The sequence below is a fragment of the Trachypithecus francoisi genome, unplaced genomic scaffold (assembly GCF_009764315.1).
Source record: "Trachypithecus francoisi isolate TF-2019V2 unplaced genomic scaffold, Tfra_2.0 Lachesis_group5, whole genome shotgun sequence".
Taxonomy (NCBI): Eukaryota; Metazoa; Chordata; class Mammalia; order Primates; family Cercopithecidae; genus Trachypithecus; species Trachypithecus francoisi.
Genome location: NW_022681470.1, coordinates 2,574,114 through 2,601,880, shown reverse-complemented (window position 1 = coordinate 2,601,880; position 27,767 = coordinate 2,574,114). Strand labels below are relative to the sequence as shown.

General features: G+C 45.2%; 1 protein-coding gene across 7 annotated transcripts in view; it reads right to left on the bottom strand.

The window, feature by feature from the left end:
• The window catches only part of SMYD3 (SET and MYND domain containing 3), a 764,618-nt gene that overhangs the window by 99,433 nt on the left and 637,418 nt on the right, over positions 1–27,767 (bottom strand). For 6 of the 7 annotated variants that reach the window (XM_033199070.1, XM_033199073.1, XM_033199071.1 and 3 more), the window contains 2 exons: positions 14,743–14,830; positions 9,171–9,345 (listed from right to left, as the gene is read on the bottom strand). The exons of the other annotated variant lie outside the window; for it this stretch is intronic. In XM_033199070.1, coding sequence (XP_033054961.1) covers positions 9,171–9,345; positions 14,743–14,830 — 263 coding nt within the window. The remainder of the gene's footprint in view (positions 1–9,170; positions 9,346–14,742; positions 14,831–27,767) is intronic. 7 annotated transcript variants of the gene reach the window in all.

Here is a 27,767-nt window from a genome sequence, read left to right as displayed (position 1 = left end):
AGACTAAAGCGATCCTTTCACCTTATCCTCCCTGGTGGCTGGGACTACAGGTACATGCCACCACTCCCAGCTAATCATCACATTTTTAGTAGAGATGGGGTTTCACCGTGTTGCCCAGGCTGGTCTTGAACTCCTGGACTCAAGCAATCTGCCTGCCTTGGCCTCCCAAAGTGCTGGGATTACAAGGGTGAGCCACTGTGCCCGGCCTATTCGCTGTCTTGATGATGACAGAGAAAAGGTATGGGTTTCCTGGGTCCTGGCATAGCCTGAGGGCTCAAGAGCCAGGGAAGAGTGTAAAAATGGGTGGGAATTATGTATAACTTGGGGTTTGGGGGGAAAAAGGAATTGATATCCTTGTCCCAGGTAAGGATGGGAGGCAAAGGAGGGGCAGAAATGAGAAATTCAAGTGGAATCATGCTGTCACAGGTCACCCTGGCCAGATGTAAAGCCAACTAACTTCATATTACAGGCTTTCTTGGCACCACCCCAGACAGTCCTGGGGCTCTCCGAAATGCCACTGCACAATTTTTGTTGATACTTAATCATTTGGTCAACTGTAACTGGGTATAAAGAACCCAAAAGTGTTTTAGGCAGATCATCTCTCAGGGCAGAACCTCTATTTTACACATTATTTTACAGTAAAGGTAGGTGAGAGTTTCAGTTTGATTCTAAGGCTATCCCAGGCTGGGTTCAGTGGCTCACACCTGTAATCCCAGCACTTTGGGAGGCCAAGGTGGGAGGATCACTTGGGCCCAGGAGTTCAAGACTAGCCTGGGCAACATCACAAGATCCTGCCTCTACAAAAAAAAAAAAAAAAAATTAAATTAGCTTGTTGTCAGGGTGTGTGCCTGTGGTTCCCCCCTCATGTACTTGAGAGGCTGGGGTGGGAGGAACGTTGGAGCCCAGAAGGTCAACACTGCAGTAAGCAGTGTTTGCACCACTACACTCCAGCCTGGACAACAGAGCAAGATCCTGTGTCTCAACAAAATAAAATAAAAAGGAAATGAGGCTATCCTAAAATAGTGGCATAAACCAAGTCATGTCAAATGATGATATTCCCCCATCAGTGTCCCCTGGAGCGCTGGCTTCTGGGAGAAGGCTTCCTCGGGTGGCCAACTAGCACCCACCAAGCTGGTCATGAGCACAGCTTCCAGCTTTTACCTCAGTCACTCCAAGGCCTGAGCATGCTGGCCCTGGCTTCTGGGTACCCTTTCAGCTCAGAGGATGACAACGTGGAGCTAAGTGGAGGTTTCAGCTCCAAGAATGCATTAGGGAGGGCTTCGGGCAATCAGAGGCACCAACTTCTCTACATGAGACTTTAAAGTAGTAGAATGATGAATGAAATCCTGAAAATCAATCAGGGACCTCCAAGAGAGGTAAGTACTTGATCCAGTGAAGGGCCTCCTACTCCAGCACTCTAAAAACCTTGTCTGTCACTGGCCAGGCCTGAGCTGGTCCAGCAATTCCTCCTCAGTTTCTCAAAGGCCTGGTTTTCTGGAGCTGCTCAGAAGTGCCTCTCAGCTGGCTGTTGAAGGCTCCACCAGAACGAGGACTTCGTATTGCCTGTTGTGTTTGCCACAGTGCATGTACGTAAGTAGGTCTCCATAAATATTTTTGGTGAAAAAAATGAGTAAGTGCCTGACCCAGGAACGTGAGATGTGCCCATTCAAATCAACCATGATCTATGCATCCAGGAGGCCATGCAGTAAGCTGAGAATCAAGTAGAGAAGATGGGCAGGCTTCTGCAGTCCAAATGACATCTCTTGCTCTGTCTCCTACCGGACAAGGCATATCTAAAGGCCACATTCGACTTCTTGCACACAAATAAGATTGAGGTTCCTACAGATATCTCATTTCCCAAAGCCCCACACCTGCCAGCGCTGATGTGGAAAGACACACACAGACTTGGGGCAGGACGACAGCTGCACACTGGAGCTCAGAACGGGGACGGGGAAGGAACAAGCAGCTTCTCAATTCTCTTGTCTGAAAGTGGATGTGGACTACATCCAGCACGCTTGCTACACGGAGAGTTACCAGAATAAAGCTCAGTAGTGGATTCTGGCAATGCCATCCAGAGTGAAACAGAAGACGGGGTCCTCTGAAAGATGGTTGAGTAGTGGCCTCTAGTAGCCAGGAGTGACAAACACTATAGAGATGTATGGCCAGGAGGTGACAGAAAGCACAGGCTGTATGCATGTTCTGCCATGCGCAGTGCCATGCTGGAAGCAATGAACGGGCCACCTCCCCTTCCCCAGTAGGGGCTCCACATACATCAGCAGCACCCAATCATTTTGTTTCATCCTTAAGACAGATGGGAAATAGGCAAGCTAGACGAAGGCGTGCTATGTGAAGCTGCCAGATCACTTAAGCCTGTCTGCTGTCATCCAAAGCTCTGTCAGTACATGGAATACTTGTTCCAATGCCTGAGGTAACAGCAAGGGTCAGAAGAGCTGCTACATTCAGGAGTAGGAGAAGGCCCAAGGCATCCTGCCTCCTCTTTTTCAGAGGTGTTGAAGGGCCAGAGCTTATGCCAGTTCCATGTAGATTGTCCCAGATTTTTCTTCCAGAAGTAAGACTACAAGGCTGGGTCATTCTCACACAACCAGCAGGTTCAGGGCTGGAACCACTCCACAAAGCTGGGCAATGAAGGTCTTTACCCAAATGTACAGGTGGCATCTCAAGCAAGGTGGTTAGGGTTAAAGCAAGTCAAGGTACTTTAGAGGAGCAGATGGTTGAAGCAGAGATGGTCTCATTTCTCTTGTTCCAAGAAAAGAAGAGCCAGAGAAACTGGTCATAATGTTCTCTGTTATCCCCCTGCCTAAACCCTCCTATTAGCTCTGGGTTATCCATAAAAGTAAAACACAAGTAATGAGGCCTAAGCGCAAGTCAGTGGTGTAGTAAGTATCTACTAGTCATTGTCATATCTTTTTTCCTTCTTCTTCATCGTCCCTCTTTCTCTATTTCCCCTCCTTCACCTCCTTTCTCATTGTATTATTTTATGCCTAAATTCTGAATTAAGAAAGTCTTTCAGAATTAAATTTAAAAGGCTTATATTTAAGAGTTTTAAAAAATGCTTGGGTCTTGACAGCTCCTTCCCCCATCACTGTGCAGGTGATCACTGCCCCAGTGTCCCAGTAAGAAATAAACCTTACAGAATGGACAGCAAACAGAAAGAGGCCCTGATTAGGCATATGCCAGATAATTCAGGATTTCACACATATGAACACACACACACAGAGCTCAAAATCGTGTATAGAGGGTCTCCCACTAAAGATACTTTAACTGAAAACTAAAGCATGGAAAACATGATTAAGTGGCTAAAAGATTACTGTTTACATTAATAAGCAAAGAAGAAAACATTTATTCATTTATTGGGTGAAGTAATTCTATAAATCTCATCAGAGACAATGAATGGCAAACAACGTACGTGGAATGTTGGATGAAGTTCAGATACTTATTTCCTCTTCTGGGGAGAGAACTGGCTCTGATTTGTTCTCTAGGTCCTACTCGATGAGCATGGCTTAGGAAAGTTCTAAACTAGATACAACAGCCAAGGACCCTGCCTGCGCTCTAGGAATGAGCTTTGTTGTCAGAGACAACGACACAAGCGTCCTCGGAGAGCAAGCTAACATCTGAGCAACACGGAGAGATACGGGATCCGGAGGGGCAGGCCCAAGCAAGCGCTGTGTATGTGACTGCACCGAACGCGCACTCAGGTCCCCCCACGGTGACACGCACCTGGGACGCGGGGTCAGGAAGGGCAGGCCCAAGCAAGCGCTGGGTATGTGACTGCACCGAAGGCGTGCTCAGGTCCTCCCACGGTGACACGCATCTGGGATGAGGGATCGGGAAAGGCAGGCCCAAGCAAGGGCTGTGTATGTGACTGCACCGAACACGCGCTCAGGTCCTCCCACGGTAACACACACCTGGGATGAGGGATGGGGAAGGGCAGGCCCCAGCAAGCGCTGGCAGATGACTGCACCAAAGGCGCACTCAGGTCCTCCCCCTGTAACATGTACCCGGCAAGCTCTGCAGGCTCCTGTACCAGAATGTCACATTGACAAAAACCCTTGAAAGAACAACTGGGTTCTTCAGAAAAGCCTGCTTGAAAACAGCAGTAGAAGGTACTGTTATGAGGAGATCTTATAGATCATCGACCTATTTTCCAAAGCTTCTCAAAAAAAGGAGAAAAAAAAATCCCCTGCAAAATTAAAAACTGATGGGGCTGCTATGTAATTAACTGGCAATTTCTCAGTTGCAAACCCCTGATTTGTAACCATGGTGGGTACACAAACTACCGGCTGCATTATACTTCCATTGTCTCCACCTGCCCCCATTTTTCCTGACAACAAAGCACAGAAAACTATCTGAGCTGAAATCCCACTCTTATCAGCTTTCTTCTCCTTGGAGATTTCATAGCCCACCCCCCCTTGCCTCTTTCTCCAATCACAACTTAAGTCTCTTCATCATTCTTGTTCTTTTGCCTTTTTTCCCCAGATACATCACAAAAATGTCATTCCCACCAGCACAAAAATACAATTTATGGACAACAAAATTAATATCAACAAATCTTACCCTATAATGTGGGCTTTGATGAAGGAATAGATGAAGGCCCTAATAGGTTTTGAAATGGCTTTAGAACAGATACACTGGAAATCAGTGTCATCTCTTCTCATATTTTCTTGAGGAAAGAGTGACATTTTGGTGTGTGTGGTGGGGGAGGTACAACTTGGAAATGGTTAGCCAAATTTAAAATAAATATAACTTTTATTTTAAGTTCAGGGGGACCTAAATTTAATGTAGCAAGTTACCATTTAGGAATTTCTCCTATGGATTCAATTAATCATGGCATTGTTTGACATGGTACACATAAATGGAAACAAGAGACTGATCTAAACATTATGGTATATCCATGAGATGAAATACTATGTATCTGTTAAAAAGCATAAGGTGGAGCTGATGTAGGGAGGAGAGAAGAGAAGCAGAGAAGAAAACAGTTATTCATTTATCAGGTGAAACAATTCTATAAATCTCATCAGAGATAATAAATGGCAAACATGTGGAAAGAGTGTTGGATGAAGTTCAGATACTTATTTCTGGAGCTGATCTAGAGCTGATCTAGACAGATGTCTACACTCTCTTGTAAAGTGAAAAAAGTGACAGAACATGGGCTAGGGAGTTATCCTTTTTTTTTTTTTTTTTCTTCCTTCGTTTTCCCCCCACACTAAGGAGGACCTTTGGCTTGGCTTCCCTTCCCTTTTCTCTTTCTAATCCACACGCCTCCATATACCACCTTAGCAGGCATATTTAAAAAACCTATTGCAAATGAGTCTTTCCCCAAGCAAGACAAGTAAGAAAAAGGCAGAAGTGCAGGAGAAAGTGGAAGAGCCCACGTGAACAGTTCTGAAGGGAAGAGAGTCAAGAATAACTTGGAAAGCAGAAGAAAAGGAATGGGGTAGGGGAAGCGGGAGCTTTAAGAAAACATTCTGTGTATTATGATGGAGCCACTGTTCGTGTTTTCTGAGAGACCCTGGCGAAGGTGAGGATTACTGTTGATTTTCAATCCTCTGACACCACGCCAAGACTGAGGTCTATGTGGCTCTGGAATATATTCACACTGGCCACTCTCACACAGAACATTTCCAGAAAGAAACTTTTAGCCATGCCTGTCTTTAAGGAGTGGGTCAACAGTTTGAAGATGAGGCTGATTTTTACCTTTCTGTCCTCTTAAATGGTCCTTCCCTATAAGCATATGCTAATCTTGCAAAAGAAATGAACACAACAGGTGTGAATGTCCTGAGAGTCCTCTTCAAAGCCGGAAAAGCCCTCTGTATCTCCTTATCACTCTCCAGTTCCGAAAGTAAAGTCAAATTGAATTAGTATTTGACACACAAAAATTTTAAAACAATGCGTTCAATTTTGTATTTTTCTCTCCTTTTTGGAGGGCGGGGTGGGGGGCGCGGATTTATAGTCCATACACTGGTACTATCAAAGGCCGAGTAGACTTTCATGGGTTAGTCTGGGGAACTTACCATAATCTGTAACCATCTTTAACAGGAAAATGCGTACCAAGTTCTGAACTGCTAACTGGCTAATTAACATTAGACTAAGTTAAACTTTTAAATAAAACTTATCAAGTATTTTAAAATTATTTTCATTCCACTTAATGTTTGCAATGCTAAGGGACAGATGAGTTTGCATATACAGTCATATATATGCCGATACTATCAGAAGACATACTATGGGCTAATACTAAATATTATACATTTCGTTGTATGTGATTTCTAACTTGTTTTATGAAATATGAAGGACCTAATGTTGAGCTGCACCATAAAAACTGAGTAAAATCTATTGAGTAAAAATAAATGACAGAGTAGCGAGAAGGGAGCTGAAGGCCATAATTTGGATAAAAATGGAATAGCAGCACTTTCTCCTCTAAGGTCAGCAATTAAAATTTAGCCAAGGTCAGGAGTGACAAAATCATCAAGAAAGACTTGACCTCTATCTAGTTGCTGCAAACAATATATTAACATTGTAAAACTGTTACAGCAGATGGCAATGCAATCATCCCTTGGTAACTCATGTCTAGCTAACTGGCTGTGACCTTGGCTAAAGGTAAGCAAAAGGCCCACCTCCAGCATCTGCAGGGAGCCGACGCGGAGGCTGAGAGCACCCAGTGTGAATTCCCTTGTGCACTTGTGGGAGCTGAAAACCACAGCCAACTTCTCCATTCCTGCCTTTGTTCTAAAATTGCTAACGGCGTTGCAGGGTACCTGACCTATTTGCATACATTCCTTATTTTCCCCTCTGCCTGAGCTAAAGGGGAAAAAGGCAAAGTATGACAACATCTACCCTGCCCATTTCTCTTAACTTTGTTGGTTCGGGTTTCTTTATAGCCTCTTCCTCAACTACAGCTTTAAAAGCAAATGATTCGTACCTCACTCATGTGAAGTGGATCAATGCAGATTGGATGTCTTGAAATACCACCAGAAAGCAACTCCTCAACACACTCCAGGGAAGAGGAGCCAAGGGAGGCTTGGAAATTTGTCACCCAGTGTAAGAACAGAGCACACATCTACAGAGAGACTGTGACCTGCCAAACACCATGTAAATATAACCAAACGCTTTCCAAACATAATGGACTATATTCTGGTGGAGACGACTTGGCCTCGCTTACAAGAAAGGCCTCTTTGTTTAACTTTAAAGTCAGTCAAACTGCCAGTTACTTAAGGGGTAAGTTAGTGCCTCAAAGAGGCCCTAGTAGACGTGGGGAAGAGAAGGTTGCAAAATACGTGCAGAACAGACATCCTTGTAGGTGTGTGCTCTTCTTTATGGATGTGGTGGACCCATTTAAAGTTTCTGTGCTTCAGAGTGGCCTGAGCAGGGCAGTCTGGGTGTCAAAACGAAAGGGAATAAGGCAGAAGAGTCAGTGCAGCGCTAGCAAAGAGAGCCAGCGGCTGCTGATGGGGGCCTGGAGAAGGAAGGGTATTTTTCAGTCTGCGTCTTTTGGCTGGAGTCTATCCGCTCACCCAGAGGCTGTGGTTTGGCCTTCTCATAGCAAGCTGTGGAGTTCAGAGAGGTAACGCCAACCATCTGACCTGCCTCTTGTTGCAACACTAAGGCTCAGAGATGAAGCCTTATCTCTTTGAATGCAATCCGTATTTTCTGAGAACCCACAAGATTGATCACACTCAGCAGGCATTTCACTGCTCATGGGAAAGTCTACAGTCTCAGCCCTCAAGCCAATCCCTTATACGTTTGATTAAAGCTGACTCACAGTCTGGATTCCAGAGCTGTTCACCCACTGGCAGTGGAGGAAACCACCTACAGAAGTCCAGAAAACATGCTCAGGGTCAGGCTGGTGCCACTGGCTGGGCAGGGACCTCTGCCATCCACCTGGCTCTGCCATCTTCGGGTTCGGCACCAAGCTCCTGGCTCATGCCTGGCTTCCTGACCAAGCACCTCATTTCTGGTTTCCTACCATTAGTCCGAACAAATATCCTAGACCCTGGACTCACTTCTATTATGTTGACTCTGGGAACTTCCTCTCCCAGATGTCTCCTGACAGTCTTCCTCTAGCGGGAACAGGAAGTACCCTGGGCTCTGACTTTTCCACCTGTCCCTCTTCACTTACAGCCTCTCTCTGCCCGTTGTCCTACGTTGCATAGGTCCTGTATTCTCCCTCTGCTTCACCACTTTGGACTGACACGGTATTTGCACAGTATGCAAAGCTGGGAAATTAAAGATTTGCCCAGGATGGACCCCCAGTTCTCCAGGGATCTTCTCCCTCTGCCATCGCTCCTGGTCACAGGTGCTTTCAAGGTACCTTCCCATCAGCAGCCTTGCTCTGTGCTAGAGACTGAGCCATTCCAACCTCAGATTATGGTTCGCATGTCTCTGTGCCCTTCCCCTTGGGCTGCTCTCAGTCTCACCTTCTAGAATTATGTTCTCAGCCCTCTGCAAATCAGGGTGCAACATCCACCAGCACCTAACTCTCAGCAGTTCAACACTACCCTCCTCAAAGCTTCTCTGAGTTATAAAAACATCTCAGGGCAAAACGCCTTCTGGTCTCAAGGAGCTGAGATCAGTCAAGAAGCAATTACCAATTGTTCCTTCACCTGATTCAAGGATAAGCTGAGGCAGAGCCGTCTCCCTGCTGTCCTCCCTGGTTCACAAGGTAATTATGAAGACAAATGATTCAACTGAAAGCATAAATCCTGAGAAAGAGAAGGGACCAGGATTTACTGCCAGCCAGACCAAGGGCCCCGTATGGCCATCCTCACCTGGACCAGCAGAGGCCAATGACACAGCCTCTCAAGCTAGGTCTGAGCCCGCGTTCCTCTCCAGCTTCCCCAGCACCCTGAGCCTGCCTTTGTCATTGCAAGCGCCACATCGTATTGTAATCATCTGCTCCAGATCAAGACAGCATCTAATTAGTTTCCATACACCCACGGTGCCTGACACGTGGAAGGAACTTTACAAATGATGAATGAATGCATGAGTGAATGAACAAGGGGGAATGAGTAAAATAAGACTTGGTTTTACACAATGGTTGAGAAGCAGCTGGAAATCCTCCATGCAAAGCAGTAATCGGAATGACTTCACAACATCGATCTTTGCCCAACGTGAAGACGTCCTAGCCCTTGTGTTAGCCTCTCCCTGGGACTTGCCTGTATGGCTCCATGGTCCGAGTACCATAGAACAAGGCTTCCTCCAACAGGCCAAGGTTGATGCAGGCATCCATGGCGCAGTCGAGCACCTTCAGCTGGTAGATGTTGATATCAGGAAGCCGCTCAGAATTGCTGCTGATGATCGCCTGGCACATGGCCAGAACCTGCTCCCACTCTGTTATTAACCTTAGTTAAGGATTCATTGTCTCATCGAGAAAAAAACCAAAGTAAAATTAGATTCTCTAAAAGGCTGAAGAGCTCCCAAGCACAGGAGGGAAGGAAGCACCCGTTATTTTTCACAGAGGAGCCGCCTGAAAGCACACTTGAGAAACAAAAACACAGAAGTGGCAACTCAGTGAAGTGAATTCTGTTTACATCAACAGACTAGCTTGTAACCAGGCCTGTGCTCTGGAGTTTTAAAACTTGCAGGTCAGGCGCGGTGGCTCACGCCTGTAATCCCAGCACTTTGGGAGGTTGAGGCGGGAGGATCACGAGGTCAGGAGATCGAGACCATCCTGGCTAACACGGTGAAACCCCGTCTCTACTAAAAATACAAAAAAATTAGCCGGGCGTGGTGGCAGCGCCTGTAGTCCCAGCTACTCGGGAGGCTGAGGCAGGAGAATGGCGGGAACCCGGGAGGCAAAGCTTGCAGTGAGCTGAGATTGCGCCACTGCACTCCAGCCTGGGCGGCAGAGGGAGACTCCATCTCAAAAACAAACAAACAAAAAAACCCAAAAACAAACAAAGACTTCTAAAGACCTGTTCTTTCTTCATACTCCTAGATGTGTTCTCTTTAAATCTAGTCATAAATAAATGCAGTCCTTTATTAAATTGGACTAAAGATTAAGTTAATTCGATTTTAAATTATTTTCTCTGTCAGCTTCTGTTTAAAAACTGATTTGAAATTAAAGATGCTTTAGAGAAATTCCTTTTTCAAAAGGAAGAGCTGTTTGCTTCTGTGTTATCTGAGACCTGGGCATACATGAACCCAAATACACACACAACCCACAGGCACACTCTAGGTGGAGCAATTTGAAGAACTATAGTTCCACGGGATCTCATCTTTTTCGATTATAAAGCAAAAGTGACCCAAGCCTATACTTAACCAAGTAATTAAAATATGTGTTATTTTAAACCCCCAAAATAGGAGACAATATTAGGAACGTGGCTTACGCACATCAATTGCTGGCAAGGGAAACGATGCTTTAAAAAGGATGGGGAGAAGACTCAATATCCACTTCTCAGTAACACTGACTTTCTGACTCACTATGAGTCAATAACAATCTCATGTAGTCTTGGAGTGACTTCACTTTTTAAAACTGATATTCCCTGTTTAGAGGGGCAGTCAGAGGACTGAGGACATGGTTTATGGAGCATGCTTTGAATCTCTCCCCAGGGAATTCTCTGGGAAACAGAGCGAAGGCGAGAGTGCAGGACCCTGGGAGCTCAGAGTTTCTTCACTGTGCACTGTTAGGCGAGTTGGAGACCAAGGAGGGTCCTGGGCTGGGACTTGCCCTTCTCTGACTCCTGTCCCACCTTCACCCAGTGGAGCTCCAAATTCATCTGCTTCATATGTTGTCATTCCCGTGGGGGAAACGGTTTTGAAGATCGGAAATGGCAGCCTAGCCTTTGACTGTAGTAAAGCTAGATTCAGATCTAATCTAGTCCTGTCATTTATCAGACTTGAGGTTCTGAGGAAGTCAAAGTGCTTAATGATAGACCAGAAATAAAAATGACTAATGTCAATGTAAGAATGAGTAATATACTGTATGTAAAATGACACAATTCGTCACGTGTCCTCTCATGAGCCAGGTGGAGTTCTGGGTATCAGAGACACAGTGGGGAACATTTCATGGCATGCACAAGGCACACACTACACAAGCATTGGTGCCTTCCACCTTCCCTCTGTGACGTGACCTCTGAGCCTGACTGGGCTTAAAGAAAGTGGTTCAGTGGACTGACTTTGACTGAACTTCCCTTCATGCCCCCACACCCCTCCCACTCCCACATGACCTGGTCTCTTTACAATCCATGCTTTCTGTGCCATCCCCGGCCCCTAATTCAAAACCCTCTTCATGGAGGTCCTAATAGAGTATGCCCAGCCCTGAACAGCCAACACACTGTATATGCTCCCCTCTCTGTCCAGCAAAACCTTCTTCTTTGAGTGTCCATACCCTTCTCAGAACACGGTTTTCCAAAACATTAGCAAATACTTCTACTAAAGCAATCAAGCCATTCCTGAGAGTGGGGACGAATACCTTTATGAACTTTCACAGGAAATATATTTTCTTTCCAGCAAAGGCTTCCCAGAGGTCCAATATCTTACTCCAAAAGATAAGTTCCTTGACGAGAATTTAAAGCACCACAATGCACAGCTGAGAGCCTTTTCTGTCACACCCACTGCAATTTTAGGATGAGTCCTGTCTTGGAGGAATTGACCTTGATCCTAAAAAAGGTTCACTTCCTGAAGAAAAGTGACTCCATGATTTGCTCTGGCATTCATCTGACATGTATGTTCAAAGTTTGCTGAACGTATCCCCTGGAGGTTGGGGGAAGCAGTATCTTAGGCAATGCACTGATTTGGTAACAGATTGCTGGGCTAACCTCTGTGGCTTTTCATTCCAGGATTAGCTATTTGACGAACTGTCAGCAGGAATGACTGTCTCTTACACAATGCTAGACATTTCTGTGGCAAGACTGGTACCTTATTTTAACATTGTGCTGTTTGACCTCCACTATTATTTGCCTGTTCATTTATGTATGTTCCCACTTATTCTAAAGAGGTTTGAGGTGACAGGCCTTAGAAGTAAAAGCCAGATGTGATGTTCTGCAGCCACTCGTAGGAATGCATCTACTTGATCCCCCAGCAAGCTGGAAAGGACTACGTGCCAATTTTCCTTCGCAACACTGGCAACTGTCTCTTGGCAAACAAGGCAAAACCTTTCCTGCAAAACATCTCAGCGAGCAAAAAAATGGAATAATTTTAACTAAGAGGCTTTTCCCCCAAGTTACTACTGACATGTATTTGCTCAAGGATTTAGTCCCTGGCATCTGTGTGGTGTTTATTACAAGTGACTCTGTTCCAGTAAGGAGCTGAGCTCTAGACCTCGCAGGGCTGGACAGCCTACCCAAGGAGAATAGATTCTTAATGGACAGAACAGATACCCTTGTTTCCTGAATACTTTTAAATGACCGTAAGAGGATCAGGGGAAAAGAGAAAGGGAAGCACAGTACATTCACTTGGGAATTACTCAACTCATTGAGACTCAACGACTGTCAGTCCACAGAGCCTGTATTCACTTGATCATATTACTCTACTGCTTAAAAAATCATCGCACGGCCCCCTCTCACCTATGAAGTCTAATCTGTGCATGGCAGTTAAGGCCGTGCCACCTTCCCCTCCTCTCATACTGCACAGCCGGCAGCTTCTCAGCAGCACTGCGTGTTCTGTGCATCTGAACACGTCATCCCTTGTGTTGGACGCCTCTTCTCTTGGTTGGCCTGGTGAACTCCCACTAATCCTCCCAGACGCAGCTCACTGGTCACCTCCTCTGTGAAATCTTTTAACTTCCCAGAGTTGACTATTGTGTCTTTGATGCCGTTGTAAGTCTACATCTTTACCAAAATATGTATTAATGGACATTTTACTACCCTGCTGTGTAGGAGAGTAGTGAATGCAGGGCTGTGTTTTCTAACTTCTGTCTGAACCATCAGGTGAATGATGACCAGCAAGGTACCCAGCATACAGTCCATTTTCAGTAAAACCTTGTCCAGTTGAAACTGAACTCTGGCTGGGTTATCCATGGGCCCCAATACCACGGCCAGGGCCCAAACAGAACAAGTCTACTCCTCTGCGCATAAAAAGCTCTTTGAGCCCATGAACGGGGACCTCCTGTTCCAGAGTGGACTGTTTTCCCAGTATCTTCTATCTCATCATAGACAGGGCTTCAAATCCCTCCTTAATTTCAGTTCCACCCCTCAAAACCAGTTGTTTTAATACTTCCTACCTCAAACTGAATAGAAAATTCTAGAAATAAGCAGACCAATACTATCATCTCTCATTTTCTAATCAATATTAACGCAGCCCAAGATCACAGTAGTAAGATTATATTATACTCTTAAATGTTGTTAAATTTTGCTGTTTACTAAAGCCCTAATTTTTTTTCACATGTTCTTATGCATATTTACATATTTGAACTTTTTGATCCAAATAGAAATTGTATATATGTTGTTATATTTCATCTCTTTAAAACTTGGACACTATTTAAACATTTAGGGATCTTTTGAAGTCTTTTTTTCTTTTGAGATACAGATTCTATCATCCTCCCTCTATCATCCTCCCCATCTACTTCACTTTGGAGATTTCATAAACCTGTCCTCTGTATCTTTTCTCAAGGTATGGAATTATGAATTAAAGAGGATCGAGATGGAACAACAACACTCCAGAATGACACTGAATCATTTAACATCATTTTTTCAGTGTAGCTCTTCAGTTAGTTTGGCTAACATCTAACATAAGTTTCTTGACTACTTTTCGTCAAATCCCTTTCTGAAGTCTCGATACAAGCTTTACCAAAGAAAGCCATGTCTCTGGATTCACTCGCTCCTGGAGAAACCCTGCAGCATGATGATGATCACTGCTTTCTTTTCCATTCCTTAGTAACCAATCTGAGATTCTTTGCCAAGACTGCTAATCATCTCAGTGGGCTATCAATTCAAAATTATGTCCTTCACCTTTAAAGCTGGAAACCTCCCTCCACCTCCCTCTCTAGCTCTTTACAACTCTTTAAATAGTATCGTCAGCAAATTGGAAACGTTCTTAGTGCCTGGGATATAATTTACCCCAAAGTCTCTGAATGACCTTTTGCAGTCTTTTCACCCACCTTGATCTCTTCCTTCTTGCCTGCTGTCTCCCTTCATCACAGCTTTGCTCCAGTGAACTCCTCTACCAGGAGCGGCCTCCCTCTCAGCCTCGGCCTATCCAAATCCTGCCCCTGACTCAGGCTATCTTTTGCACAGTACAACATCCGTGGAGCCTTCCCAGATGACCTTCATCCTACGTGATCTCTCCTTACTCTGAACTTTGGCCCACCTGTGGTCATTACTATTCATGCCGAGAAAATGTGTCGTGTAGCAAATCCCACTGCCACTGTAGTAATGCCTGGTTTAATACGAAGCTTCCGGGTCTGATGGTCCATGGCACTGAATGACAAGGATTCTGAGCTATTCTTTCCTGGAGATGTAAGTGGTTATGGGAGAAGATAATTGAGGAATTTGTCACCTTTTACACGTAAAGAGACTAATACTTACTTTCCTACTACTATTGGGCCATGAGCGTTGACTATTACCTAAAGGTAGTGAGTTATTATTCATGCTGATCTTGCCACGATCTTCCTTGTCATTACTCAAACTGCTGGCCAGGGTCGGGGGTGCGGCCTGTGACCATGGAACAGAGTGAAAACCACTGGCTCATGGGGAGGTCAAACCCCGCCTTTGGCCTCATTACCACAGGGCTTCGAGAAAACAAGAAAACAATCCCAAAGTCCAGCTCAATCCACAGGCGAAAGGATACTCCAGTGTGCCTTCAGTTCTTCAATTTTTTTCAGGGATTCTTGAACTTCCTTCCATACTTGCTCGTCACCAGTTAGCATATCAGCATCCTGCTCAGGCCAGAAAAGGAAGACAAATAACCCAATTAGTAATAAGCAACGGACCTGAAGAGACCTTTCTCCCAGATATACAAAAGGCCTGCAAGGCCATGAAAAGATGCTTGACATCATTTATCATCAGGGAAATATAAAGCAAAACCACAGTGAGATATTACTGGATACCCACTACCACGGCTATAGTCAAAAAGACAGGATAACAGCAAAGGCTGGTGAAGACGTGGAGAAACAGATACCCTCACACACTGCTCGTGAGAATGCAAAATGGTAGCTTTGGAAAACACTCTGGAAGTTCCTCAAAGGGTTCAACGTAGAGTTTTCATATTACCAATTAGAGTTACCATATTAACAATCCTACTCCTAGGTGTCTACCCAAGAGAAATGAACACATACGTTCAACAAAACTTGTTCACAAATATTCATAGCAGCGTTGTTCATAATAGGCAAAAATGGAAACAACTCACATGTCTATCAACTAATATGGTATATATCCAGACAATGGAATATGATTCCACAATCAAGTACTGACACACGCTACAACATGGATGAACCTTGAATACGTCACGCTAAGCGAGAAGCCAATCACAAAGACCACACGTATGACTCCATGGATATGACATGTCCAGAAGAGGCAAATCCACAGAGACAGAGAGTCGATTAGTGGTTGCCTAGGGCTAAGAGGACTGGAGGGAACTGGAGAGTCACTGCTAATGGGTAGGGGTTTCTCCGGGGGTGATAAAAATGCTCTAAAATGGACACCATGCTAGCTGCACAACACTGTAAAGAGACTGAAAACCACTGAACTGTACACTTTAACTGGGTGAATTTCATCACACGTGAATTATACCTCAATAAAGCTGACATTTTTAAAAAACAAAAGGGGAATAAGATAAATAGTTATTTGTCAGGAGACCTACAGCTAAAACCTTACTAAGAATAAAATACAACTACACCCATGTGAAGCAATTCTGACTCTTCCAGCTAAACTAAACACAAAATCCCCAACACTGAGAAAATTCAGAAGAACATAACATTATGAGCTACCACGTAGGAAATGTCTGCCCTCCTATTTAGTAAGCAGGTCTTCTGTTTCCCGTTGGCCAGTGTACCTCTGGCATCTAGCGCACTGCCTGGCACAGAGTTGCTTCATCAGCACTTGTTGAATGAATGACTGAAAACCACATGTGCGCACAATGCTGAAGGCTTTACTGATATTGTCTTATCTTCACACAGTTCTTTTATGTAAGATCATATCCCATGGGGTAACACAGGCAGGGAGTGGGAGACGTCTACCCTGGGTCAGGCAATGACTGTTGTCTACAGAATACTGAAAAATAATAAGAAAACCAACGAAAAGTATGTCTGATGTTTACTACGTGCAACAATTCAGAGGTGAAATATTCTTCCCCCCAGGTCAGAGGGTGCCTAACATCTTTCTCCCTAATATATCACTGATCCTACCCAGTTTATAGATGGCAAAACTGAGACTCAGTTAAGTGACTTTCCTGAAAATCACCAGCTTGGAACCAAAATTTCAACCCAGGTCTGTCTGATTCCAAAAGGCTATCTTCTTGGCAAATGTTACTCTGTTTACCACAGACACTGCTACAGTCTTTTCAGCATGCTCAGCAAGTCCTGCTTCTTTAAAGTTTCGCCAATAGGTAGCCACCAGCCAGGTGTGGCTATTTCCATTTCAATTAATTAAAACGATAAAAAACTCAGTTCCTCCGCTGCAGCAGCCACATTCCAAGAAGCTAATAGCCACATGTGGCTTTGGCTACCACACTGAACAATCGAGATATAGAACAGTTCACTATGTCATTGCAGAAAGTCCTGCTGGACGTGCTGCTTTCAGGTGGCTAGTCAAAGGGTAAGCACTCTTATAAGACACTCTTCAAAACCAGGTGTTCAATATCCATGAGACTTTCAACAGGTGTCAGGGACAAGAACCATCCTAGGAGGTGATACGAAAGCAGGGCCAGTGTGGGGGTGACATGAGGGTGAGGAAGGAGGGGCTTTTTCCTACTCTAGACATCTCCCTGGAGACTCCTACGTGCCCGCTGAAGGCGGCTTACACAACGACCCCATGAGAACCACTGCCAGAGTCAGCCTGTGTTTCTGGGAAGAAGAAACAGCACTCAAGTGCGCCAGGGCAGGAAAAAAAGGGCGGGAGGTCACTACGAGCCACAGAAAACAGATCCTGAGACTCTCCTTCTCAGGCTGAGGCGGTGTGTGTGTGTGAGAGAGGAGATGGGAGCACCTGTGTCTGTGTAATTTGGCTTTGTGGGCCTCTGTGTGTATGTGCAGTGCATATGTGTGATATAGTAGAAGGGTTTTTAAAGGGACACCATAGGTGCACTTTTTTTTTTTTTTTAAGGAAATTCTAAATACATCCCTACCTTTCTGTACACAGAGGACGGCGGAGATCAAATGCTCTTAAGAAGGTAAACAACAGGCTGGGCGCGGTGGCTCACGCCTGTAATCCCAGCACTTTGGGAGGCTGAGACAGGAGGATCACCTGAGGTCAGGAGTTCGAGACCAGCCTGGCCACTATGACAAAACCTTGTCTCTGCTAAAAATACAAAAACTAGCTGGGTCTGGTGGCGCATGCCTGTAATCCCAGCTACTTGGGAGGCTGAGGCAGGAGAATTGCTCAAACCTGGGAGGTGGAGGTTGCAGTGAGCCGAGACCATGCCACTGCACTCCAGCCTGGACAACAGAGCAAGACTCCGCCTCAAGAAAAAAAAAAAGAAGAAGGTAAACAACAGTCTCCCTCCAAATGCCTGCTCTAAGTCCATCGTCATCTCCTAAAAATCACCTCACTCTCCTGTTCCAAAGCCTTCAGCAACTTCCCACGGCCTCCCAGATCAAGCTTACCCGTTAGATCTTGACCATTGTGGCCATTCCTGAGTGAACATTCCAGTTTTACATTTCACAACTGGCAGCTTAAACCCTAGACCTAAGCTTGCTAGTCTCTATGGTAAGCAGAACAATGGACCCCCAAAGATGTCCACGTCCTGCTCTCCAAAACCTGTGAATATGTTCGGTCACACTGCAAAGGGGAACTGAGTTGTAGACGGGATTAAGGTTGCTCATCAGCTGAGCTTAAAATAGCTGAGAGTTCCCCGGACTTTCCAGGTGGGTCCAGTCTAATTACAAGGGTCCTTAGAAGTAGAAGAGGGAGGCAAACGAGGAGGTCGGGGGATGTGCTGTGTAACCAGAGACTGGCAAAGGCAAGGAACCCAGTCCCCTGGAGTTTCCAGAAAGGACAGCAGCCTTGCCCACACCTTGATTTTGGCCCACTGAGACTTGGGTCAGGCTTCTGGCCTACAGAACTCTAAAACAATCCATCGGAGTTATTTTAAGATGCTACATTTATGATCAATTGTTGCAGCAGCTATAGAAAACGTGGTCCCTAACATACCTTCTGCTCTTCTGGCCACTGGGGCTCTTTGTGCCTGGCCCTCTCTGTACCTGAAATTAGTCAGTCAGATCACTCATTTATTTCATTAACACTTACTGAGTACCTAACCAGGCACTGTTCTAGGCAGTAGGGATGGAGCAGTACATAAATCAGATAATCATCATGTTCATACTGAAGAGGCAGGTGGAACACACAGTAAGAGAAGACACACACACATGCGCGCACACACACACATTTTGTTGGGGGAAAAACAGGGAAGAGGCATGGGGAATACTGGCATCAGGGAGTTCATTTTAAACAGGATGACTGGGGCAGGTCTCACTAAGATGGTATTTGAGTAAAGCTCTAAAGGAGGCGGAGGTGTAGGAGACAGGAGTTCCAGGCAGAGGGCAGGGTGAGTGCAGAGGCAGAAACATGCCTGAATATTCCAGGAACAATAGAGGCCAGTGTGGCCAGAGCTTGTGGACTGCAGTGTGTGTGCATGTCCTGTCTTCCCCACTTAATTGTCAGCTCTTTAGAACTGAATATAGGTCTTATTCTTCTTTGATCCGGCCTCTCCCAAATATCTAGCACGGTCTTATATGTAACAAATGCTCTGCTAAATGTCTATGGAATGGATCTGGAAGAAGTGAACTAACTTGGTAATGATTTGATGTCTCTTGTGTTTATTTCAGTTATTCCTCACTACATCTTTGAAAGGCATCAATACCTGTAATTTACAAATGAGGTGCAAGATGGTCCTGAAGGTTACATAATTGGTCCAAATGTCCTTCTACCCCTAATTACCAGAGGTAGGATTCAAACCCATGCTGTCTGGCTCCAGAGCCCATGCTCTTTCTACTACCTTCATGCTTCAATTTTATTTGTTTCTCTCCTGGACTTGCTGAAAAGGTGAAACTCATGTCTGAGTTAATACATTCAAAATATCTTCACCCATGTTTCCTAAGCTCTTCCTAGTACTAGCACTTTAAAGAGGAGAGTAAAATCCTCCAACATAGAACCCACAGCAGATCTCGTATTCTTCTATCAAGCTGGGTGAGACCGCAGCCCAGGGCAGAACAATTTCATATGGGAATTATAGTCACAACTAAATTTGCCACCAGTGAACATAATCTGATTAGCTGTTCTTTTAGGTTGACCCTAAGCCTTTATTTGCTTAACAGAAGAGCAAGCAAGCTTTGAAACTGCTCCTAAACCTTTAGAAACGATGCCTCTGACAGCATTTTACACCGGAGCTAGACAAAGTCACACTCACGAATAGCTGTCACCTCCCTGGAGTGTTCCACTAGGGTGACTGCCTCTCAGGTTCCAGCTTCCCCTGACCCTACCCATCCACTGTGGCTGCTACTCACAATTATGTCTACACTGGGTCTGTCTCATCTCCCCTCTCTCCACACCGGGCCGGAGGAAAACATTCAGTTGCATAGGTGTATAAACAGGGCATGTGTACAGAAACAGAAGAACTACTTAGGGAAGCATAATTTAAATCGTCTACTTCTCTAATTTGCAAATAGGAGAGTAAATTACTATGTTTTTTATCACAGTCCCTGAGGTATGAAATTAGTAAATTTATATCCTTATTTTCATTATTTCATATCCAAACACAAAGACACTTGATATAATTCAGGACAAAGTTATTCAGGAAAACAAAAATCTCTTTGAATTTTATACTTTTACCACGTAAAAGGAGCTTGAATGGGTGAGTCCTGAAATTTTTTTTTAGGGGATAGAAATATTCATTTTACATTCATTTAAACATCAAATATACTATTGCTGAATTTTCTACAAATGCTAAAAGGAATTCAGCCTAGAAGCAGAAGGATTCCTAAGAAAGTTGGCTTTCCTGGGAAATGACTGAGAGAATTAAGAACCTGCTGGTTCCAGCACTGGTGGCATCTCTGCCCTGACCGACTGCATGACCCCAGACAAGCCTTCCTTTTCCTGGCCCTCAGCTTCCTCGCCTGCAGAAGGAGCAGCTGGTCTAGGTGGCTGCTATGGAACCACTCTAGTGATCGCAGCAGTGCAGCAGTCTAGCTCTACCTCTGGCCACCACTCTTTTGCACAGCCCTGGAGAAGTCCTTCAATTTAAACAGTACAATCGTGGAGGTAAGTTCATTTCAGGCAGAACTGTGCTGCTGTTCTCGGATAAGAACAAGTCTCATTTCTCCATTCTCTCTCTGACCGCACAAGACCCTTGAACACTGCCCTCCCAATTCACTCACCCCATTCTTTCCCCTCACAGCTCCACCCCAAAATCCTACCCGCGCCCGTCTCTGACCGCACTGCACCCACTCTTCCAGCTAAAATCGCTGTCCTGTGGCTTCTGTCAGGACTCAGAACGTGTTTTCTGCCGTTTCCTCGGCTCACCACTCCATTTAACTCTTTGGCTTTCTTGCCGTTTGTCCTTTTGGGACACAGTCCCTGAGATAGTCTACCAGGAAACCTTCTCTGGTTCTGCCTTCCGGGTTAGCCTGGCCCTCCAGGCCCCTCTGCACACTCCCTAGCCCTGAGCTGACATGCATGATCTCCTGGGCTGCTTCCCAGGTATCCTGAGAAGGCCCTGAGGGACCGTGACCTCATCATAGCTGTATTCCCAGTGCCCGCAAGGTAAATCACTCAGTAAATATTTGGTGATGGAGTGAATGAGAAGTGGTCTTCCACAACCCATGGGTGACAGTATCACAAGAATAAAATACCTCAACTCCACCACAACAAAGAGAATCCCAACCAAGACAACAGGTTGTTCTTTTCACAGCACACGTCTACCTTGACTCTGCTATTACCACACTAAGATCAGATCCGTTCCCACTGCAACTGTGGGTATTTGTCAAATACTACAGCTGGCGTTGGTCATCTTCTTTTAGAGGTTAAGTGTGACACCCTCCCCCAGTGTAGCAAACCCCACGCTGGCTCTGGACCCAGGCTTTCTGACAATCGCATCAAGGGTTATTTGGGGGAGTGGGCTCGGTTAACCCTCCTGGCTTCTACCTCAAACACCATCCTGAGTTTCTAACAGTGCTCTTGGCCCAGAGGTCCCTGGCTCCATGCATCCCTGGATGAATCAGTGAGGCCACCTACATTCCTTCATCCATAGCTGCTGAATCTATACCCTGCGATCATTTCCTTCTGTAAAAATAGGTTCCAGATGATATGAGATCATCTCACCGCCACATAAAAGGGTATCACTCAACACGGTTATATTCAATTGGCCAGACGCTTCCTTTGCGTTTCAGAGTAGGAAGTTTACCTGCCAGATACCAGTAGTCACTGTGAATAGCAAAGCTACGTTTCTTCCATAGGGAAAGTTTGAAGTCCAGCCAGGCTAGCTGAGTATAAACTCGGGAAAGTGGCCACGGCTCTATCAGGTTAAACATCACACAAATCCACCCAGACCCACCTTGCAGCTCGAACACTCGAACAGATGTGTTCACTTAGCTTGCAAGCGTTTGATGTTGAAACTCTTATGCTGGGCCAATTTCAGGTGGTTCTCATTAAAAAGAAGAGGAACAGGAGAAAGGTAATGTGCTTCCCAGTACTTCCTGTTATCCAGTACTCATGCAAACTCTAATTAGGTTGAAAAGAGATGGCGTACAGGATGGAAAATAAAATTAATTAACACTTACAAACTTTTCCAGTAATTCAATAATTCGTGTCTTAAAAGGAAGAAAGGTTTTTAGTTTTTAAAGTAGAATGAGTTTCAAATACATTGTCTGCACTCAGGAGAGAGATTGGAAAGTCCTGAAATTCAAAATTATGAGGTAATTTGCAGTGTCTCTGACTGAGGTAGTCTAGTTGGGGCAATACACTGGGACTAGATTAATATACAACATCATTCAAAAACCTTTATGATTAACAGAAAACATCTTTGCTGGAACCAATTTCCACCTCCTTTGGCAAAAACAACTGAAAGCAGTTCAGATGTAACTTGAGGGGAAAAGTGCCTCTTTCATAAAGCGGAAAAATAGTGGCTAAAAATAGAGCATTCACTGTATCAACTACAGACCAGTCAGCGGGCATTATGGGCTGGGGAATAAGGAAAAGGAAGGAATGTTCTCAGGTGGAAGCACGATCAAATTGTAGTATGTTCTAATTAGCAATTAATCAGCAAATGTACACAATGATTAACAGAACTTAGTGAAAAAGAATGCCAGGCTTGGAACCATAAGATGTGGAACGGAATCCCTGCTGCATATCCCTGCTGCATAGCTCTGTAGTCTTGGCAAGTCCTTCAACTGTCCTGAGGCCGAATTTCTTCAGTGGCAACAATTTTCTAAGGAGATGCACCTTCTCATCCTTTCCTCTGCACCCTCTAGAGTTCCTTATATCCTCCATGTCACAGTGGCCCGAGTTTTCAATCCCCAGCCAACAGGAGGCTGACTAGAGTCAGCTTTGTTTGGTGGGAAGGAAAAAAACGGTGGAGGAGGGAGCACATTATGATGTAATCAAGAACCAACTATGCTGTGGCCCCACATCTCTGCACATCCCAATCCCTTTGCCAGGAAGGCTCTTCCTCAACGTAGTCATCCAAGTAAACTTCTCTGATCCAACACAAACCACACCAAACAGCCTCTGACATCCACAGGCACAACCCCTAGTGCACCTTCCACTGGCTTTCACGATGCGTGCTCTGCTGCCTCGCGACAGTGAGTGTAACTGTGATGCAGACGAAAAGCATGTCCTCCAGATGCTCTCATCAGCCCACAGATGAAGTAAAACTGGCTCTGAAAGGTTATTTTTTCATCTGTTTCATGAAATTGTGGGATCTCAGTGCCTTTAACTGATGTCCACAAGCAGGATGTAGCAGGGCTCTGAATTCTGAGTCCAAGCAGCTGCTTGCATCCTCGCAAGAGCCCAAAGTTCCCGCCTCCTGCTGCTTCACCCACCTCCCTGAGCCGGCCGACCCCAGGGTGGATGTCCCCTTCTCAGATGAGGCAGCCATCTCCCGTCGGGCAGCCCTGTCACTCCCTTGGATCCAACTGAGGAGCACTTGGGCAATCAGGGGCTGTGAACCCAGTCCAAACACAAATGCTCGTGGTGAGGAAAGAAATTCATGAAACAGCTGAAGCCACTGGCAGCTGTGTTCCATTTCACTTTACATTCCCACAGTCGCTGCCACCGTTTGCCAAATGCCCATTTAGCTTTAGATCTCAGGCAGAAACAGGACTCTCCTGCAACTACAAGTCTCTGCAAAAGCCACACATTCAAACCAACTGCAGTTTCAAGGTTCAATCTCCGGCTACGCAGAATTGCCAGAAGGAAGGGAATATCCCCTTTATGGCTTCTGGGAAAGGGACCACAGCCTTGAAGGTATGAAGTCAGAACTTTGAGAACCACAAAAGGCCTTTTCCAGCTACAGCCTCAACACCTCCCCTCCCTCTGTGTGGGGTGTTCCCGTCCCAGTGAACAAAATTGCCTCTCAGAGAAGTAAGCTCATTTGCTTACATAAAATCAAGTCAACCTGGAGAGAATAAAAACAGCATCTACACGTTGAGAGCAGTTTGAAAGCCCACCTCTGTCAGTGGTGCTTGCTGAAAATGAGACTTTTGTAGAAAAGCATTGTGTAGAAAACTAGCATGATGGGCTGCGATACAAGGGCAGTTAAACACACATGAATACTTTCAGGAAGGAGACACTTGCCTGCACCCTCCCCGCACACTGGAAAGATATGTTCCTGATATAATAACATGTAATGGGGACTTGATGGCGCAGAGGGCTATGAGCTCCACTTGCAAGTGCATATTCGGACACATTCTTTTCACATCTGTAGAAAGACTACCAAATGGATGGCTTAGGCTGCTGTAAGCCCATCTTCACGACTCCTACCAAAGTCCTGCCAATACTGTTGTGTAAACAATACCAGGTGGGAGGTTTGAGATTCTGGGGAAAATGCAAAGATTTTGTGGGAAAACTGTTCTCCTGACAATAGCCATTAAGATAAAGTACATCTCCACATTTCAGGGTGAGTTTTGTTGTACTGAAGACCAAAGCTGTAGCCCTCATGTCCTTCAATCGGCCAAATCTCCATCCTTTATATTTTCTTCTTTGGGGACAGATGCTCTCATTCTCCTCTGCAAACAGATAAAAATGCTTTAAGCTGCAGCAGAACAGATTCAAGTGAGGTTTAAGTGGCAGAGTCCTGATGGCAAAGGTTAGGATAACCTAGATGTGGTCACTCCAGAGACATTCAAACATAGAATGAATGATAGCTTGATTTGGGTTCTGTGCTGCTGGCATGTGAGACTGTGTGACAGGCAGCACTATGAATGTGGAACTAAGGAGGCCGGACCCTGGTCCCAGCTCTGCCACTGGCCAGCTGTGAGGCCTAGAGTCTAACAGTGCCTCCTGGCTCAGCTTGCCCAGGTGAGAACTTCGTCAGGGTTACCATCGAGACGGAAACGAATCCTTCCACTCCATTAGTTGCCTATGTCTAAAGTATATGTTGTCCATGAAAAGAGACCTGAAATTCTGATAGAGTTACCGGGGTTTGTGATTGTGCAACAAATTGTAAACCCCTTTGTTCTGATTTGTACCTCCTTCCTTCCATTTTAAACTGAGTTTTCTCATATATAAACAAGCCCAGCCATAGGACAGAGAGTCTACAGGACCGAAGACAACACTCAACATGGTGCTACCTTCTGCCAAACCAAGAATTTGACAATGGTTATTTAATTCACATATTCCCTCTAACATGTATGTATGTATGTATGTATAATGATTACAGGCAATATTCCAAGCTTGGGTAAACATGGTATTTGCTTATCTGCTAAAGCAAGCACATCAGATTATTTCATCTGTGGTTCTGAATTAAAGGAATAGTTTAGCTGGGGTCCACAATGACAGCTTCACATAACAAGTCCCTGGGACACAAGTCTAGACATAGTTTTTTAGGAGGTAATCTTAGGGGTCATCTAAAGAAATGATTTAATTTGACATTAGAACCTCTCTGTTAACATCAGTTAATGGAGGGTTCCATAGCTTCCCCAGGTCTTCAGAGTTGGGCTGCAGAAATTACACAGTTTTACAAACACTTCATAAGGCAGCACTGAAATCCTTAGACCATGTGTCAAACAAGTCAAAAGTTCAAAAGAAACATGTCACCGAGGGAAAGAATTACTTTAATCTCTCAGCCTTTAAAAAAAAAAATCTAGAATTGTATTTTGTATTTCAGTGGAAAAAAAGTCAGTGTTCCTTCAATTACTCTAAAACAAACAAAAAATTCCATAGTCTGTGAATTAATCCATACAGAGATCTGTCCCTGGAAGCTGAAGCGGGGGTCACCCCAGAGGGCAATCACTTGGCCTAAAGGCCTGGTGAGGAGAACACTACTTTTGAAAGTTTGGGAGGAGACAGGGGTGACCAGATTCCACGGTACAGCTCTTTTGTGCCCCACCTCATATCCACGAGAGAGACTACACAAAATCACCAGGACTCAGATGCTCTTGCAAGCAACTTTGCGGCCCGTGGACGTGAAGTGCTGGCTGACGGCACAGCGAGCCTCTTCCTGGCACGCCACCAACAGAAAGCACATGTCTGCATTTTCGATTCCAGTAAACTCCAGGCTGGCCCTCAGCCAGAGGACCTCTTTGTAATGTCAAAGATAAAAGTACTGGCCGTGTTGGGCACCCTGCCTCCACCTCCATTCTCTTGTAACCCTCTCATAAACCAAGCATGCATTACTGTTAACAGAGTCTTCCAGACAAAGGTCTGATGGAGCTTCATAAACATTACCAGATGGCGGTCAGACAGGTCCCTATTTCACAGGAAGAAAAGGAGGGACAGGGAGGGGCGAGTGATTCCACTCAGGACATGCTGGATATTATGGCAAAAGCTGGACACAGATACTCAAATATACACTCAGAGTCCTCCCGCTATCAGAGAACTGCTCACTGAGCCACCGAGTCGTGCACATCCTCCATGAGAACCTGGCATGTGGACATCAGACAGATCCTCACTGAGCCACCGAGTCGTGCACATCTTCCATTAGAACCTGGCATGTGGACATCAAACCTCATATCTGTCCCCAACAGTATAGATATCATCTTTGTATTGTTACCTGATGAAGTTTCTAAATTTTGGATGTTCAAAATGGCTTTCATACAAGATGATACAATTCTTTCTTCTCATATCCCTAATATCCTTCCTCTTGCCCAATGGCATGTGATGATGCTAGTCACAGAAGAGTTAGGAAATGATTACCTTTTGATGAGTTTTGTTTTCATGTTGCATCATATTCATTGCGGGCCAAAATGACACAGCCCCAGCTGTTTGCCTTCACCATATCTGTTTCACTCTCCATTTAACTTTTCAGACTGCTCTGAAAGTAAGATTTTTAAGGTTTGTAAATGCTTACCAACTCCAGGATTTCTTTTCTGGAGGTAAACAAAATTAAAAATCCCTCTTGCTCTGTGCAAGAACAAGGGGTACCCAGACCTTCATTCAGAGGACTTAACATGTGAAAGTCTCAGTTCTTCATCGCCAGTGGAAGCTGGATTGCTTAGGATGTGTTTTTTAAAATATATTTCAGAGGCTTTAATTCACTCGAGAGGGCTGCAGAGGGCTTACTTCCTCCCCTATGCTACCAAGAGTGCACACACACACAGATACCCACAGACACGCCCACATACACACCCCCCCAGGAATATGCTTTAAGGGATACTGAGGGCTCCGACTTTCCCTCAAACTGCAGACCTGTTGTTCCTCCAGCTTTGGCTCTCCTCTTTGCTGTCCGGGCCTAGTATGGTGGGTACATACTTAGAATCACCTGAAGAGCTGTTAAGAATACAGACCGGGTTCCATCGAGGCAAATGACATCAGCATCTCTTGGGGGCAGGCAGATATTGGTACCTTGTCTAAGCTCCCCAGGTGATGCCAATGCACAGTCTGGGCCAAGGACCATGCGCGTGGCCTTTGCTGCCTCAGCCGTCGCTCGGATCTCCGCCATCATGCTGCCACTTCTGGTGCCGACGTGGGTAAGACTTGCTGTAAGTACTGATGGTTTTGCTTTTCTTTTTTCTGGTCTGCTCAGTCTACAGTTCTGTCTCCCATGTTCTCTGCTTTTGCACAAATAGTTTATTTACAATAGCCACAAAAGTGACCAAGTCCGTGGCCCTACAGGGAATAAACTCGCATCCTTCAGGTGGTCTTTAGCTCAATATATGACAACATCTCCCCAGTGCACCCCGGGGCCAGGTATTGGATCTGAGAAAACACAGCTGAGATGTGGCCTTAGCTTACATTCCAGTGGTGGAAACGGCCAGATAAAAGTATCATTTCTAAATACCGCACGTGTTAACAGAGAGGGAAGCCCTGGGGCTGTGGGAGCACAGAGACACAGCCCTTTGCCCAGCCAGGATTCAGGGAAAATGTCCTGGAGAAGAGGATGAGTGAGTCCAGGCTTGGAGGCTATGGAAGTATTAGATGAGGAAAGAAGAGAAGGAAGGCCAGTCCAGAGAGAGAAAGCAGAGAAAGAGGTCCATGGGGAGGCCATGCTGGTGGGTGCTTCTGGTC